At 40.6% G+C, this 17,784-nt stretch overlaps 1 protein-coding gene across 1 annotated transcript; it reads left to right on the top strand.

Annotated features, from left to right (window-relative positions):
* The first annotated feature begins 267 nt into the window (after window positions 1-267).
* Window positions 268-3,030, top strand: LOC127470079 (homeobox protein engrailed-2-like). The gene is made up of 2 exons (XM_051785191.1): window positions 268-1,250; window positions 2,161-3,030. Exon 1 carries the CDS (start codon window positions 514-516, stop codon window positions 1,138-1,140), a length of 627 nt encoding a protein of 208 aa, XP_051641151.1. The 5' UTR covers window positions 268-513; the 3' UTR covers window positions 1,141-1,250; window positions 2,161-3,030.
* The last annotated feature ends 14,754 nt before the right edge of the window (window positions 3,031-17,784 follow it).

Below are 17,784 nucleotides of genomic sequence, written 5' to 3'. Positions count from 1 at the left end.
GGGGGCGGGGTAGGGAGGGAGAGAGGAGAGGGCAGGATTAGCGGCGGGAGAGCTGTGGTTTGGGTGCGAGCGAGATTATCCCAGCCCCGAGCGCCCGGCGGGGACAGGGGGGACGGAGCCAGCGGCGGGGGTTCAGGAGACGGGGGCAGCGGCTGCCGGGGGGGGCGAGGCGGGTGCCGTGCGAGAGCGAAGCCCCGGCGCCCCGGGGCGCGCAGCGGGGGAAGCCCCAGCGGGCGAGCGCCAGTCCCGGCCGCCGGCCGCGGCTCATAATTCCTCGCCGCCGTTCATGGAAGGGGCCGCGGGGCGCCGCGCCCGCCTCCCGCCGCCGCCGCCTCCCGCCGCCGCTCCTCGGCCGGGCCGCGCCGCTTCCTGCCGCCGCCTCGCTTGGCTGGTGCCCTCTCGGCTGCGGGATGGAGTCCGCCTAACCCATGGCATGGCGGAGAGCCGGAGTCACGGGAGGGGGCTCCGCATCGCCCCGCCGCCTCCCCCGCCTGAGCCGAGCGGCGCGGGGCGATGCGGGGCCCGGCTGCCGCCCCTAGCGGCGCCGCGCGGGCTGGCGGCGGGGGGCGGCGGGCGGCAGCTGCCCTTATTTATTTATTTATCCCTGCACGAAAAATGGACGCGATAAAAATCACGCGAGGAAGGACAAGGAGGAGCCAAGGCGCCGGCGACGCGCTGGGAGGACCGAGCTCGGCGGCTGCGGGGGGGCGAGGGGGAGGGCAGGGAGACACTGCGCGGCCGCCGGTCCCGCCGCCGGCGCTGCCCGCGGGGCGGGCCCAGAGCGGCACCCGCTCGGCGGGGCCCAGCCCCGAGAGCAGCCCCGGAGCGAAGGAGCTGGCGGGGGGAGCGCCGGCCCCCTCCAGGAGGAGGAGGAAGCATCGGGAAGGGCGAGGGGGAAGCGGCTCTGTAGGGCGGCAGAGCCCCCATAGCCCCATCCACTCGAAGGCCCGGCGGCGCAGTCCGAACTTCGGGCTGGGAACTGGAGAGCAGCGCCAAGGGGAGCGGCGGGATGGGCGCAGGGCCGGCCTCCCTCCCCCGAGCCGGGAGCGGCATCGCTGTTCAGCCGTGCGGGTCCAGCCCAGCAGAGCAGCTGATCCACCATCGCCCACAAACACCCTGCTGGGGTGTCCTTCAGTGTGAAATCTGCCCCTGAGACTGTCTGGACAGATTCCTCTTACCCAGAAGAGCAAGACTGTGATACCCATGAGAGAAGTCTGCAGAAGCAAGCCCTCCTCTCATGTGGACACCAGGTAGTGGTGGAAGAAAGCTCTCAAAACTCTTTTGCTACTTCTAGTCCCCCACCTGAGCAGTTATTTTGGTGGCAAGAAATTATTTCTGGAAAAAGTATCCTACAGTACCCAAAATGCCATCCAGCCCAAATAAAAGGAAAATACCCTATCCAGGAATGCTGAAGAAACAATTCAATCCAAATCTGTAGGTTTTCAATCTACAAGTGACAGTTCTTGCTGTTCTCTCACAAGATGTAACTCACATCAGTGTTGGTTAACATCTAAGCATATGCAGCAATAATAAAGTGGTTTTGTAAGGTTTAGTTTTAACAGTTTAAAATCATACATTACTGCAGCTGGTGCTATTTGTAATGGATCATGACATCAACTTATAACCAGGTGCAAAGGCCTGGGGAAAAAAGTCATCTTCCTGAAACTGTCATGGTCCTCATTAGCTGTATTTCCACAGAGAATAAATTCTAGGATGTAGCTCCACTAGCTAAAGAGTTCCACATGTAATATTGGGCTGAAAACCATTCTTTTGGGGAAACAAATTCGGGGGGAACAGATTACCAGAAGGATAGAGACTGGCTGTGATAAAGCAAGTCTTAACAGTAATCCATACCTATTATCATGCACATATATTAATCGAAATTTAATTTTGTCTAAAAAATGTCATTGGCATCCTTAGCTGAAGGGACCCTGTTCCATTTCTTAATGTAAAAATATGTGTAATAGATCTTTTGTTATTGTACATAAACCATTGTGAAGACATTGAGCAAATTATATAGATGCAGATATCCTTGTAAAATAAACTGTATGATTTTTCATTCAGTCCTGAAAGTATTCTGCTCTTTCGGTCCACATCACCTTCACCTTTCAGACTGGATTCCAGCCAGCTGGCTCTCACTGAATTCTTTGTTTCTTCCAGGCACTAGATAAATTTGGCATTGAAGTCAAAAAGAGAAGGAAATGTAGCACCATGTGTCATCAGATTACCAAAGATAGTACAGTCCTTATCAATCTATGAATGTTGAATGGAAGAATTAACTGCACTGACCCCTTTGGGAAACTACATTTTATCCTGAGGAAGTGGAGAAAAAGAGAAATTACTCAATCACTTCTAAGAATGATTAAAAATAACCAGACCACTTGAAAGCAATCTCTCCACGCTGTCAAGTTACACAGTTGGTTCAAAAATATTTCATGCCACGCCTCAACCATAAACACTAACAGTGTTCAGGCTGTGGGTTTGATTGCAAGTCATGACTACAGTCCTATGTGCATTGCTTCATTCATCTGAATTTTTTTTCTGATGGACATTTACCTCTGAACTTTCTGGATTTACAGTGACTGCTTCTGTAATAATTTCATTGTGCCTATGATTTTTCACCCACAAATTACAAATACTTGCTCTCAGCATGACTGTAGAATTTCAAGAGCTTTCTTTTCTCCTTGGTATTTGTTCTGTTTCTGCTAAATCCTGTACCAGTAAGCGAATAACTATAAACAAATAAAGCCAGGGACAGGAACTGTAATCCCTATATTATTTAGCTATTGGCTTTGAAAAGAGAGAGCAGATTCAGAGCAGATGACATCCTCAATGAAGAAATGGTTCAACACAACCTTTCTGCGCTTCTACCTTCCTTTCTCCCAATCATTTCCACCTATCATTCCTCACATTTTTCTGCAAATAAAATCAAACATCATTTGCTCATGTTCCTGTCAGCCTGCACTGAATTGTCTCATGTTGTTACTGTTATTTACATGACCCAGGTGACATATTGATGAAAACATACTCAAAGCATGAGTAATGGTGTCAATGATAATCTACAATCAACCAACAATAAAAATTACTATCATGTAGTATGATCATTTACAAAACTGATTTTTAAGGAGCATTCATTTGCAATTACCTCACCTGTAAATTTTGACCTTCATGTTCACGTCCCCAGGTACCTGCCCTTCCTGTTCATCTCGGTTCTCATTCTAAACTCACTACCACACTCTGAAAAAGCAGATTCCCACAACTGCTTTACAATCTTCTGCTGAAATTGTTCTTTGCTGTAAAATCTGCAAATGTAAATTCACTCCAGTTGTATATTAAAAGCACATGATACTTTATTTTGGTGGCTTCTCTAAGTCATCTAAATGTACTGACACCAGCAGAGTTAATTATATAAGTTTTCTGATACCCTTTTTTCAGTCTGTTCCTTTCCAGTTCTGCTAGACATGAGGGGTTCCCAAGGAAACAGTGGCATTGAAACCTGGTTTTATGTATCACCACAAAACGTCTTTCACTAAGGGTCTCATTATACTTACTCCCATTTCCTTCCTCATAGCAACTACAAGAGCAAATGAGTTGGTAGATTCAAGCATAATTTAAGCATAGTCCTTTCCTGAAAAGGAAATGCTAACATCTGCTTTATTATGTTTTGTATAAGGCAGAAATCCAGTGTAACTAATTATTTATGTTATTTTTGTCACAAGTTGAAACTTGGAAAACATCTTTATGTAGCTGACATGAAAGGAACTTTAGAGTATTCCATTACAGATCAGTGAGTGGAGGAAACTAAAGACATATTTTTGGTTGAAAATGTCCAGTACTCAGACTCTCAATCAAATCAGATGTATAACCAGCAAGAAATGTATCCTGTAGGACACTTCCTGTGAGCAGTTTGCAAGGAGCTCTTCAAATTCCCATTGAGGAAGGACAAAACTACACTGTAGGAATTTGTGATTCCCAGGTGCCATCAAACCATCACAGACTGGTTTTCTTGTGCAGTCTTGGATCTGTCCCAGCTTTCTCCTGTCTAACATGAGGAAGCTAATTATATTGTATAATGTCACCTACATTGCCATTTGGTTTCTTTCATGAAGATTTTGCTTACTATGTATGCTTTTTTTTTTTCTGCTCCAAGTAAATTTCTATTAGTTGGATACTTGCCCACAAGTGATTTGAAGAATGCTAGATATTTATCGGTAGAGGTTAGTTTTCTTCATTTGTTACTCTCATTTCCCATAATAAAGGGTTATCCATAGTATACACGGTATTGACCATAATCCTATGTCAGCTATACTCAATGAAATAGCCCCTCCCAATTTCACTGTCAATGATCTGTCTGCAGTAGACAGAAAAATATGGGTCTCTCGGCTAGAGCCCCCACTTTTTCCTCCTCTCCATGCATATGATCAATATCTTCACATGGTCAGAAGAAGGGGAAAGTTCTTAAATTGTGCTGAAGAGTGTAATTTAATCCTTACCCACTTCCAAACCCTTTTCTGGCTCAGGGAGTACCATTAACAAAAGCCTTTTGGATTAGAAGACTGAGGGCTCACCATGGGTATCATGGTAGCTGCTGAGGGTACGGAGGATGCTCAACCTTATTCCTAAATCAGCTTGGGTGGCAAGAGATTGATTTGCCTTCTTTCAATGGACCAAGGAGCTGGTATCCAGGTTGTATTTTGAAATACAATATGGGAAAGTCCCTGGCACGTAGGTTTTCTGTAAGCTGAAAACTGAGGAAAAGCTCAGATCAGTTAGATTGTTTTCCAGTTCAAGGCTGAGAGAGTTGGGCTTATTCAGCCTGAAGAAGAGAAGGCTCTGGGAGACCTTACCATGACCTTTCAGTACCAAAAGGGGATCTGTAAGAAAGATGGGGATAGGTGTTTTAGTAGGTCCTGTTGGAGTAGGACAAGGGGTAATGGTTTTAAGCTGAAGGAGGGTAGACTAAATAGAAGGAAGAGGTTTTATTTATCTCAAGGGTAGTAAAACACTGGAACATATTGTTCAGAGAGGTAGTGGACTAGATGACCTTTAAAGGTTCCTTCTGACCCAAACTATTCTATGATTCTATGAATGGGATACTTAAAAACATGGTTTATAGAGCTTGGGATGTTTTGTCCAAAGCAGTTATACACAGACATAAAGTTCATAAGTTTGTAAATATGATCAATGCTAAAAACTTTTATCATGTCTCATTCCTGCAATCCTGTTTACATGCTCAGTTTGAAATACTCTGTCTGAAATAAGTGTGACATATAACAAGCTGAATTTAAGGTGCAGGCTTAAGTCTTTACAGGATCTTAAACTTACTCAATATCTTCTGTCTGAATTTAACAGTTCAATTTCAATTGTTGTTCAGTTAGTTGGTTGAAACTCAGAGGAAATTTTGAAAGAAGCTAAAAATTCCTGCGTAGTTAGAGTTCTTCAGCTTTGATATATATCTCTATCTGATTCTTGACCTGTACCAGCAATGTTTCTAAATAACTGGGCAGCAAGTTAACTCTTATATTCCAACAGGCCTGACAGTAATAAGTAAAGGATTTTGTTTTCAACAGTGTAGCAATTGTTTAGCTAAAACAATCCTAGAATCAGGAATCCTACCAAAACCATACATACCATGTATTTCTGTTGGTCACTTATGGGCCATTCATTGGTGTTTATACCCTCTCTGATATTAAAAATTGTCCACAACTTGTGGACTTTGGTCTCTTTTTAATTGTTCTGAGTTGTCAGATACTGTATGGGTTTTAAACAATGAGTATATAGACATTATTCAATACATAAAGCACAGGCTCACATTAGCACAGTAGGTGCTTTGAACACTATCACATGTTCCTGCAAGGTATGGCTGCAGCATTACCTTTCCTGTTTGCTGCCTTGTAATCTCTCTTTCCTGACCCCTTCCACATTTCCAAAACTCAAGCTACTTTGGAAGAAAAACCAGTATTCTTAAGTCACATGCAATGGTTTGGTGTTTTTCATTCAGTCATAAGACTGTCCTTCAGAGTTGGTACAGAATATCCTGTTCCAGATCTCAGGAATATATTCATTCCTATTGTAGTGATATCTTCAAAGTCCCAACTCCTGATTTTACACAAGATCGAAATGATTGTTTGCCCTATTTTTTTTTCCCCATGGACTGTATTATGGGATTTTCTATCCCAATTCATTATTAAAAGTAGTAATAACATCCTGAACTATCATCACCATCATCATCATCATCATTATCATTATCAATGTTATTACAGTCATGCCTAGAAAGCCTAGTCATATATGAAGAGTCCGGTGCCATAGAAATTGATAGAAAAAATAGCACAGAAAACAGCCTGTAGCTACAAAAAATTCAGAGAGCCACAGACAAAACACAATGCACAGGTAGCTCAGATAAATGCAGCGGGTTGAAATGAGAAGACAGCAGTAAGGTAGAGAAGTGGAGAAGTGGAAGATGACTATTTCTTCATGGACATTATTGTAAGATGGTGTTAAATTGATCTTTGAGGAAAAATGAGATGTGGTTTGGGAAGTGGAGCGTCATTGCTGGAGTAGAACTGCTTAAGGTTTTCCCAAAGTAGCATTTAAGTGGGAAGTTCTCAAAGTAACATGCATCCATGTGAAACCAGCCCATTACTAAGGTCCTTCCTTTACTGGAAGCATTTGAATTCTGACCTCTGTTGGCAAGAGAAAGAAAACACTGGCTTTCCTCGAAATCCAAAGGCAGTAGGTCTTTAAGTGTTTGGATTTTCAACCACAGTTGATTATCACAGACCTGGAATATAGCAGCTTTGATAATGAAAACATATCTGAAAGGGATGATAGTTAAAGTTTAGCATATGGTATTTTCTATCTAGAAGTTTACCTATCTAGGTTTCACATCTGCAAAATTACCAGAAAATTGATCAGGAAGTTCAATTAATTCAAATAATACATAAAGGCAGAAGTGGTAGCACTGCAAAATTCTTCCCAAAAGCATAAGGGTACAGGCAATTTTTTTTAATTTTTTTTTTAATTCAAGTAAACATTCAGTACAATTTTAGCTCCAGTACATGAAGAAAGGAGCTAGTATTTTGTAAAAGTTCCTTTTATACTTCAGAGACAGAAGGCACTAGAATGACGAAAGCTGAATTCTGATCGGAAAAAATATTCTTTATTGTGTATAGAGATCATTAGCACTTATTTGACACTTTCTAGTACTGTTTCCCTTAAAAAGCTCCCCACGAGATGCCAGTTGACATATCTCAGATAAAATCAAACTGTGCAGCATAAAAAGTTTATGAACAGTCTTAATCAACATTAATCAACTTTGGCATTTTACTAGGCTGAGGGGGAAATTGCATTAGGCCAAATGAGAGTCAGTAAATGCACAGTAACATGATGATGGCTGCTTTGTGTTCTGCTCTCAAGACCAGAATTCTTAAAAGTAAAGTATGATTAAAACAAGATTAATTCACTGGCTACATGAATATAATTATATTCATAATTAGTTCCTAGTAAGTAGGAAATCAAAACATTCCGAGAAGGAATTCATATGCACAAAAGCTTGACTATTTTTATTAGCAATACTAGTCTAAGAAAATATACAACCTTTGAGTACAACTATTATCTTCCCTAGGCTACGGTATCTTACAAATTGATGTCAAAGAAATATGTTAGGACTGCTGTCAGACAGTAAAAATATTTAAAACATTACTGGATGATAACTTTATAATTTCATTTCCAGCTTTTACTGATGATAGTGAGGTATGAGAAGCAGCAGCTTGGATACATTGTCTGTTTTTGTAGTGGAAGGGGGAAAAAAATTCTCTACAAAGAATTGTCTTGCAAAGGAAGGGATGGAAGAGAAGAGGTAATAAAATATGAGCTCATTTTTGACATTTTATCTTGCATTTCAAAGTGGTATATCAAATAATACGAAAGTGTAGCGAAATTCCTTCTTTGAATGTAAAAGGAGTTATTTCCCAGTGTGCAAGGAATCTCTTGGGGAGACGATACTTTAGACAGCTGTTAAAGCCTGCCTTGTCTCCTATAAAAAGGACTACATCCACTATAAGATTAGTGGATGAAACTTTCAAAAGCTAGCGTTTATGAATTGGAAAGGAAAAGAACAGAACCAATAACTACTCCAAGAAAGTGTAAAACACTGAGCTAACACTGTGAGCAATAAACCTGTGGCATGCACTCTAGCAAGAAAGCATCCAGCTGCACTGAGACTCAGATGTTTACAGTTGCTTCAGTAAAGCAGTCCTGTCCTTACAATGCTTGTCTCATTACTGTACTTCTCTCCACAACAGTGGCTAGGTTAATAATCTTGTTTACTTTTCACCAATGTGTTAACAGTGAGCACCCAAATAAATTATAGTTATCTGGGTGCATTCTTTCCTATATTTCTGTCTTGAATAAAGACAGGATCAGGCCTCATCAGCATGGGTTTAGAAAGGCAGGTCCTGCTTCACCAACCTGATTGCCTTCTGTGGTGGTGTGACCCGTTTAGTGGACAAGGGAAAGACTGTGGATGTTGTCTACCTGGACTTCACTAAAGCCTTTTAGCCTAGCACCTAACCCCCAGTAGCAGAGGATGACAGGCCAGTTACAGCACTGTTGACTCCCATCCTGAAAGCAAAGAGGACATACTGGACACACAGCTGTTTGCTTCTCTCACAAGGAACCACTTCTCCTTTAGAGTCAGAAAGTTGCCTGCTGCGACTTTGTCCACCTGAGGTAGCATCTTTAGCTTTCATATATTCATCTGCTATTGCCCTGAAGTCCACAGTGTTACTGTCCATGATTTCAGATCCAGCAAGCTTTTAACTCCATTGTTTTATGTCATGTTTCTTTTCTATCAGTTCATAGGATGAGAAAGACATGGAAAAATGCCTCAGCTTTGCTTTATTCTGTCACAGAATATCTTAAAAAGAGGAAAAAGTAAACCTGTTCACTCCCCAGATAAACCTTGTCATAGAGAGGAGTACATTGTCTCTACCTGATGATGTCCACATGTCCTCAAAATGACATTTTCTTGTCATCAGACCTTCTTTCACAGAAGCAGTATGAAGGTAGCATGAAAAAAGTAGCGTAAATTACTCTGTTTGTGTATACATATTTTTTCCTACTTGATTCTATATCATGTATATACTGATTGCCTCTTGTACTTCTCCAATTTTGGTACAATGAATTCTACATTAGTTTTGAAAAAGAAGGAAAATCAGCACAATATTTTTTTTCCCCAAAATAGTGATGCTACATGAAGTAAAAAATACATGACAACAGAGTAGGGTGCAACAGAGATAATCACTTGAGAAAGAAGATCTGTGGTGATAGGAGGCAACATTTGCATGACTCAAGAAGGAATAGAAATTTCTACAGGGCATGGATTCATGAGTCAGAATCACATATAGAAAATAAGCAATGGACAAATTTTGATTTATAGAAATATTATTCTATTGAGAGTTTCTGTTCTGTGGACCATAAATTGTCTGAACTTCACTCTTGTGCTTTATAACATCACTGGAACCTCTTGTTATAGTCCATTATGTGTCTTTATTTTTCCTCATATTCTCACACACACACACAAATGTAGGAGTCTGCAGGACCTGAAGGATTATTTAAATACTGAAAGGACTTAATTTATCAAATCTCTAATCACATGACATTTAGAAGCATTTTACATCAAGACATTATGTGAAGAAAAAAACATTTAAAAAAAAATAATAAAATAGTCCACCAGACAACACATAACAGTTGTAGTATTTTCTATGTAAATGAAATTAACTGATGGCTGAGAATAGGATTTTCCAAATCCTCTAAGCACCAGATATGAACAAATAGAGGAAAAGCTAAATTAACCTGCTTATTTCTAAGTACAGTAGAATACAAATTGCCAGAATTATGCAAAGTACACACATGCGCGTGCAGGCACACACACCCCACACAGAGGCAAAGCCACCTTTCCCCCCATTACAGAACCTAGTACCTTGCTGTGTTGGGTTGCTTAGGAGACTCTGATCCAAAGAGTTATGTCAGCAGGATTATGTAAACTCACGACAGGTCTACCAAGGCTGGGTACATCAAAGATAGAGGGAAGACAGAAATTTCTCTCTTGATTCTTCAAGCGTGGGAGCTGCATGCAAGGCTGACCACCTTCCTCTTTAGAAATATTACTGGCTAAGCCTTTGCTTTGTCTCCATGACAATTTCCATCTCAGTTCCTTGGATTAGTGGATAGCCCCAAACAAATATGTGCAACAAGCATCGGTCCAATCGTGCCTCAGCAAGGAGCTCAAACCTTGAAGTAGCTGCTGCTCCAGAGTCACTCCATCTTATATAGAAGATTCTGGCATGTACATACAATGCTGCAAGCAGGAAAAATCAGCTCAAGTTATGAGGGAGATGGAAAATTACAGTATTGATATTCCCAGCATGAGTGGGTACAGATGGTCAGGAACAGATTGTATCAAATTGAAGAACAATAATAAAATCATGAACTACTGAGGTTCTCCAGCTGGAGGGAAACAGAGAGTTGCAGTGATTGTGAGTGACACCATGTAAAGAGCCCTGTGAGACAGACGAGGAACCAATTAGTGGCAAAACAGCAGGTACACAGTTCAAGTAGGTGAGGATGAAAACCCTCCAAATGCTACCACGATACAAAACCACTTTCTAAAACATCTTACAGAACCTTATTAGCAGCAGCACGCCCTCATTGACATGGCTGGGCATGAATGGGAAAGGAGGGAGAACTAATTATGGACTAAACAGGATTTGGGTATCTGGAATTTGTTCACACAGCAGCACATAGCTTATCCAACTTTGATAATTAAGTCACCCCTGATGGCAAGAACATGGTCTTCTGCCCACAAAATCACATCAGACTGGTTGTAATAAAACACGGGCACAACAGTTTTTGTTTGTTCAATGAATGTTTGGGCATATGAATTTTAGGTGCCAACAATGAGTATGACATATATGCTGCCTTTGGAAAAAATAAATTTAAGTCAAATACTTGCAAAGGAAGCAAGTAAGAAAATCACCACTCAAATGTATGGGGTTTAAATGTCAATTCTTTAAAAAGTAATTTTTCCACTGACAGGCATAACTTTCAGGTTTCACAGAAAAAAATTTTGAGTATCTTTAGCAAAACATGTTAGCAGAACTAAGAATTTCCTGGTATTTTTCAGTGGCTAGAAATAGGAGGGCTGGGCCACTGCAATGCTGTGGAGTGAAAGTATGAGAGAGGGACCAGCAAAGCAGAATTTCCCAAACACTCAGGACACAATGCCATTAATATGGAAAAAGGGAATAAATGTTTATGAAGAAAAGATAATCACATTGGCAGGCAGCAAAAAGGGGGCTCTAGATTTTAATCATAGCTAGAATATATAAATAAAAAACAAAGGAGGAAATACTATTACCATCAAAAAAACCCCCAAACTATCCCAAATTAAAGAGGAGACTTCCACCTCATACTGAAACTCTCCTATCACCTGAAAAATAATCAATTTGGCTAATTCAAATGAGACAATAACCGTGAGAAAATCATCTTGCATTAAGCTGAAAGTAACTTAAAAATGAAGACTTGGAAGGCACAGAGTAGGATAAACCAGATCAGATCTGCTCCAATAAGGCAGCAAAAAGGAACACAAAATGATACTCTAAACCTTGAACTGAGCACAGGAGAGTGAATCTACTGTAGAAGAACATAGAAGAAAAAGTTTCAAAAGACCTGAAAGACAATTTTAGTGACTGTTAAGACTGACAAAGTATCACAGTTTCCCCACAGAAAATTCTTCTACATACTTACACTGAATTGAATTTGCAACATCACTGCATCTTCAGGTACTTTAAGAACAGATTACTTCTGGCAGCCTGATCTTATGCTGACCATATTTTCAGGCTGTGCACCGTCACTGAACAAACAATGCACAGCAGCAACACATGACACATACCAAACACATTGTGGTTGTCTGGATTGTGTTTTCTTTCAGAAAGTTTTCAAGAGGATCTCTTGAAAATTTTTTGTGATTCTGTACAATTACAGAAAATGTTGCAGTTTTCATTAGGACACCCAATGGGCCAAGATCTCTAACCAGTTGGCTTGAAGTTAATACTGAAATTCCTGTATTTTGGAGTTAACAGATCTTCAAGACGGTGAAATTCTGTGGTCAGGTCACGCTCATGTAGGTCTGGACATTGCTGATGGTATCTGCTTCCTGGAGACACTGATAAAAAACGTGCTGCTAAAGAACTGTCAGAACTGAATAAAATGTCCTGAAGTCTGAAAGTCAATAAACAAACATGGTGAAAAACAGTGTGAGGGAAGTCTGAGAAGTGTTATTAGCTCACCTACTAAAACAGCAACTTTTGCATGATTGCAACTATGAGTAAATGACTCAAGTGGAAAGCTTTGCTTTGCCATGGCCAGCCTCCAGCAGGGAAATCTAATGCCCTACATAACAAGTTAGGAGTATTTTGTAGCTATGCATTAAACATATACCTGTCAGCATTAGTATTCCCCTTGGTTACTCAGAGACATGGTTGAACAGAGTAAAGCAGGCCCTGATCTTGGACTGGACACGCCTTTACATCATGGCCCAACGCATCTGAATTTTGGCATCCCCAAAGCCAACAAAACCAAAGAGACATTTTCAGCAGAGTACCCACTAAAGCAGCAGTTTTGCAAGAAAATTTGGAAAACTGTGACAGCATTGGCTTCTGATAGTACAGCTACAAGACAGCTGAAGTCTTATTCTGGTGATACGAAAAGTAGGTTGAATTAAGACAGATGGATAAAATGAGAACCTGACTGACTTGCAGTTTCTTCCTTCAGGTATCTCTTGCTGATACTTAACTGGTTAGTTTAGCAACCCACTGCACACTATTTCAGCTTTTCCTGTCTTGTGAATAAAATATTTGGTTACTAAACATTTTAACAAAACTTATTTTAATAGATTTTTTGAGCATTTAGTTCTGATCTGTTCTGCCACATTTTTCTGTGTCTGCTACCATGACTGCATCTCTTAGTGTGACCATACATTTGAATTTTGGCTCAGTCCAAATTCACCATGACAGTTTTTCAATGTAGAGAGCTCAGACAAAAATCTCTCTCTAGGGCTGTTCACACAAAAGATTCTCCACAGAATAAGGCACAAAACACATAAAGGTATTTGTCTTTTGAAGCAAATTATTACACATTGTCCATAATTTAAAGAACTGTCACTGAGCCAGATTCCTGGTTTTATTCCTTTTATTCCTGGAGGGAAAAAAACCATCTTTTGACTAAACCTTAGTTTCAAACCACATTTAGACACCCAATTACTGTATTAAGTTTATTACACAGTTTGACATCAATATCATAATCCAGTTACCTACCCCATGCTGCTTTAACTTGTGATAGTAAACATTTTCTGTTCAAGATATTGTACCGCAGCCACTGGACAGCCCTAACTGATAGGATTATGTAAAAACAGCAGCTTATCACGGATGTCCTAACGTTTTCTGATGTTAAATACTCACTTGAGAATGACGCAACTGCAAATATTGCCAGTGGTTTTGTTTGCCAAGGTTATATTTTGCCTTCAGTGATGCAAAAAACCACAGGCTCTATTCCTGAAATAGCTGGTCTATAAATATGATACCTTTAGATACCCAGCTGAGCCAATGATTCTTTTGCCTTCAGACTTAAATGTTGGATTATCCCACTTGTGTGAAAAAAAATAGGCATTTTAGATATTTCACCTTACATTCTTATATCATAAGAGAGATTGAATTTTCTCTATCATCTTCACTCAAACTGAGTGAGAAAACTGTTCATGTGCTCCTTTCTTTTCCATCTGTGCCTTGCAGCTCCCCCAGCTCCTGCCACACCAAACTCCACCTGTTTGGCCAGTTCGCAAAACATTGTTATATTCTGGTAATAATCCTTCCTCTTTGGCTCTCCTGTCTTCTCATCCTCCAAGCCTTTTTGAGACCAGGTTTCCTTTCCCTTAATACATCCCAAATACTATGCAAACCATAGCGTAAGTTCGTAGGCATCTGCAAATGGTTAAAGCAACCATAGGTCTTCAAGAGCCTAACAATTCTCATTTTTGGAGGGATTCAGGGTAATATTCCAGCAGATATTATATGGTAGAAATAACCTCAAGTAAGAGGTATTTCCATTTTCTGATTAGCAAATGCTAAATGATACAGCTGAGTCAATGATGACCACAGAGAAAGCAAGAACTTCTAAGGAGCTATTTTGGGAGGCAGGGATGTGAAGAGAACAAACCCAGAAGAGAATGAAAACCATAATGCTGAAAAATCTGTAACCCTCTAATAAAAACAGTTTTACAAATAGGAAGAAGTGATTTCATCCTCAGGTACTGTTCAATCTCTACCCTAGATCTCAAAGTGCAGAAAAACAGCCAACAGCTGTTCTTGCAGGACAAAGTGAAAGGGAAATGAGTAATGACCAAATGCTGCTGCCTAGTTAACCAGGGATGTTTGCCCCAGATAGCAAAAGCAGGAGCACCCAGACTGGGACTCTGCAGCTGTTGATAAGCTTCGGCTCTGTCATGGACTAGTGGACTTGTTTCATGCAGGTGTTTGATGCGATGGCCTCTCTTAGAAGATATAACAGGTCCCCTATCCCTTGCTACATTCCACCATTTACTTGTACCTTATGCAATGACAGTTTTCATACACTGTTTTGTAAATTAATGACATTTCTCAAGTTGCTGAAAAAAAATTGTCATATTCTACAATAAGGTTCTCAGAAAAAAGCCACATCTTCAAATAATTCCACTCTGGTTGAATACCAGTTAGAGGCTTAGATGTCAGTCTTGCAATAAATACGTGAGTGCAACATGTCTGCTAAATCTATATTAAATCTGTGGGTTTCTATCCTACTATGTTTTTTAATCACATTTTTACAATGACAGTCAAAATATGATCTCCATCCATTTATCTTCTTAATAATCAGCAATGCTCTTTTGTCTGCTGAAAGATCTTTGGTTTTGCCCACATAAGCTCTAAAAGTAGAAAACACGATGCAACATGCTATAAACTCCTGATCATTTCCATCTACCCACTGAACACACATTGTTTGCATCTGCTGAAACTGCTCCAGCCTTGGATAAAATGAAATCATTATTAACATAAGAAAAATTTCAAACCCCAAGATCTTCCACTATATATTCTAAAAACCTCAGAGATCCCAGATCAAACTTTTAAGGCACTGAAAAACAGCAGCTCTGCCTAAAGTCAGCAAAAGTCATTACCCATTACCTTTGAAAATAAGTCCTTAAATTTGTTTCAAACTGCGTATAAAGAACACAATCTTCAACTGAGAGGAAGTATGTATTTTTTTCATTTAACATAGTAAGGAATGACACTTTCAGCAGTTTTTAGTTGGTGGTATTTGAACTATGATCTTTGATTTTGTCCTAGAATTCTTCACATACCTTTTAAAGCCCCAGAAGTCCTAGGTGAGCACATCACAGTCTTTTCTTTCTAATTAATGTCCCTCTTCTTCAAACCCCTTTCCATCTTTCTCTTAGTGTAACACTGAGCTTATTTCCCAAAACCATTATCCAGAAATTTCTTTGTCCTCAGTTACAAAATCTCATTCATCTCCCTTCAAATATTTTTAGACTTTTGTGGTTCTGAGGAGCAGACAAGAACTTCCAGGAAGTGCAGAAGGTATTCACTTCTCACTGGTTTTGCCCGTCTTAAACCTAATTGCTTCTGTGTGCAATTCTGTGTAAGCCTTGGCAGATATTCACAACTTAACTAGCCACCTTTTGTATCACAATATTAATTATAAAATAAAACAAGGTTTTAAATAATAGTATAAATGTCTGAAGGATGGGAGAAACATCTCCTGAAATAAATAATTATGTCCACTGAGTATAGATCAGGTGTGCAAAGCTGTTCACCATGCCTGCAGTGCAGACATCTAAGGTTAAGCAAGATGAATTCTACTGCATCCACCACATTCTTGGTCCACTCACTGGGATCAGAAGGTACTGCAGAGATATTTTCATATAACAGACCATGTTAGGTTATCTGACTAGGCTAAGCAGTTAAACACAAAGCCATCGCAAGGATCAGAAGAACAATTAGTGAAAACTGAGTGCACAGACTCACTAGTCCTAAAAAACATGGAAGGGGAATGATCCAGATCACTGCTCGTGGTGCAAAACCCACAAAACAAGTGTAGGAAACTCCCTAGCAAACTGAGGCATTACCCAAAGGCTTATAAGACTTCTTACTCGTGTAAGATACAGGGGAATAAGAATTCCATGACAGAACAGAGAGAAGTTAGGGACTATGTAAAATTTATTACAGGTTTTTTTAGGGTATTGCAGCAATGTGCAAAATTTACTCTGAGATGTTTAAGGGAACCACTAAAGGTATGTAAAGGGAAGGACTAAGGTAGACTGAAGACAACCAGGTATGGAGAACCCAAAGACAGAGGATAAAGGGGGCCAGTCCCATGTGGACAGCTTACCAATTACACTTCACGGCACGAGGCTTGCACTTCACTGCTGCAGTCCATCCCATATTCTCATTGCACCCTAGTTCTAACTGGTCTTGTGTGCATGTACCTGTCAAGGTTAGCAAACTTCAAGTGGGACTAGCCCATAAGCAGGACAATAGGAGTATGAGCCACTGGAGCAGGACCACATGTCTGAGGGACCTGAGGGTCCAGGGGCCAGCAACTGGGAGACACGGGTTGGATTGGCAGTCACTGCCTGGACTCCTGCCTCACACACAGCAGGTACCAGAGCCCCCCAGGCACCACAGGCAGATTCGTGCACACGGTGAGGTTCAGTCCTGGCCAGCTGGAGAGAAGAGGGCGCAGCAGCGACCCCGGAGCACAGCCCTGTTTACACAGGTGCGGGAACAGGCACTGCACTCTGCCCCTGTGGATCTGTGCTTGGCAGTGTGTTTGTTGTTTGTATTGCGTGGGGGTGTGCACACAGGTATTGCTTTGTATTGTTACAGGCTTGCTGATACAGAATCACAACAGCCTGGGGTCCTTTGGCTTGGGAGGGGAAAAAAGCCCTGGTCCTAAAGGCCAGGGAATTCTACAATGAGCACAGTGAAGAATGCCCACACCAACACTGGAAAAAAAAACTCCTGTCAAATTTTTTAGTTGGTCTAAAATTTTTACATATTCCATATACCTGAGAGGCCATTTAGTTTGTTTTAAATATCTAGAACATACATAGGGTCAAAGAAATTATCTGTTTCATTACATAGCTTGGTTACAACAAAGCAGGAATAAAACACTGATGACTCCATAGCTGCTCTATCACGAAACATCTAAAATTTACAAATCCTATGAATATTGATTTAAGTATTTCTGCATTAAAGAAGCTATTTCTCTTTCAAAATACTCTTTGAGTATCTTCACAAAGAATACGTACAGAAATTCTTTTTTTTTTAATCAGCAGGTCTGTAGGCACTGCACTGATTTAGAAAATAAACCGTCATGTCCCTTCTTCCCCTCAGTCAATGACACCAAAATTCTGAAGGCAAAAATAAAATTCCTTATTATTATTTCCTTAATTATTCATTATATTTTCAATATCTTATGTGATGCTAAGGATTTTATTCTGCATACACTTGGGTACACACACATGCAGATGCATGTATCCATATTCTTTTTACATATAATGATTATTTCAGAGACAAACTGAAAGAGTTTTCAAAAGGGATAAAGCAACTGCAGCCAGCCCAACAGTGTAAAAATCCATGGCCAGGGATCCTCAGAACTGACAGATTGCAAATG

Source organism: Manacus candei, unplaced genomic scaffold (assembly GCF_025592945.1).
Source record: "Manacus candei isolate 608988 ecotype Guabito, Panama unplaced genomic scaffold, ASM2559294v1 h1tg000019l, whole genome shotgun sequence".
NCBI lineage: Eukaryota > Metazoa > Chordata > Aves > Passeriformes > Pipridae > Manacus > Manacus candei.
This window is presented reverse-complemented; position numbering and strand designations above follow the sequence as displayed.

What these genes read in the sequence shown, in the direction of transcription:
- LOC127470079 (XM_051785191.1), top strand. Translation starts at nt 514, where the DNA reads ATGCGGGGCCCGGCTGCCGCCCCTAGCGGCGCCGCGCGGGCTGGCGGC.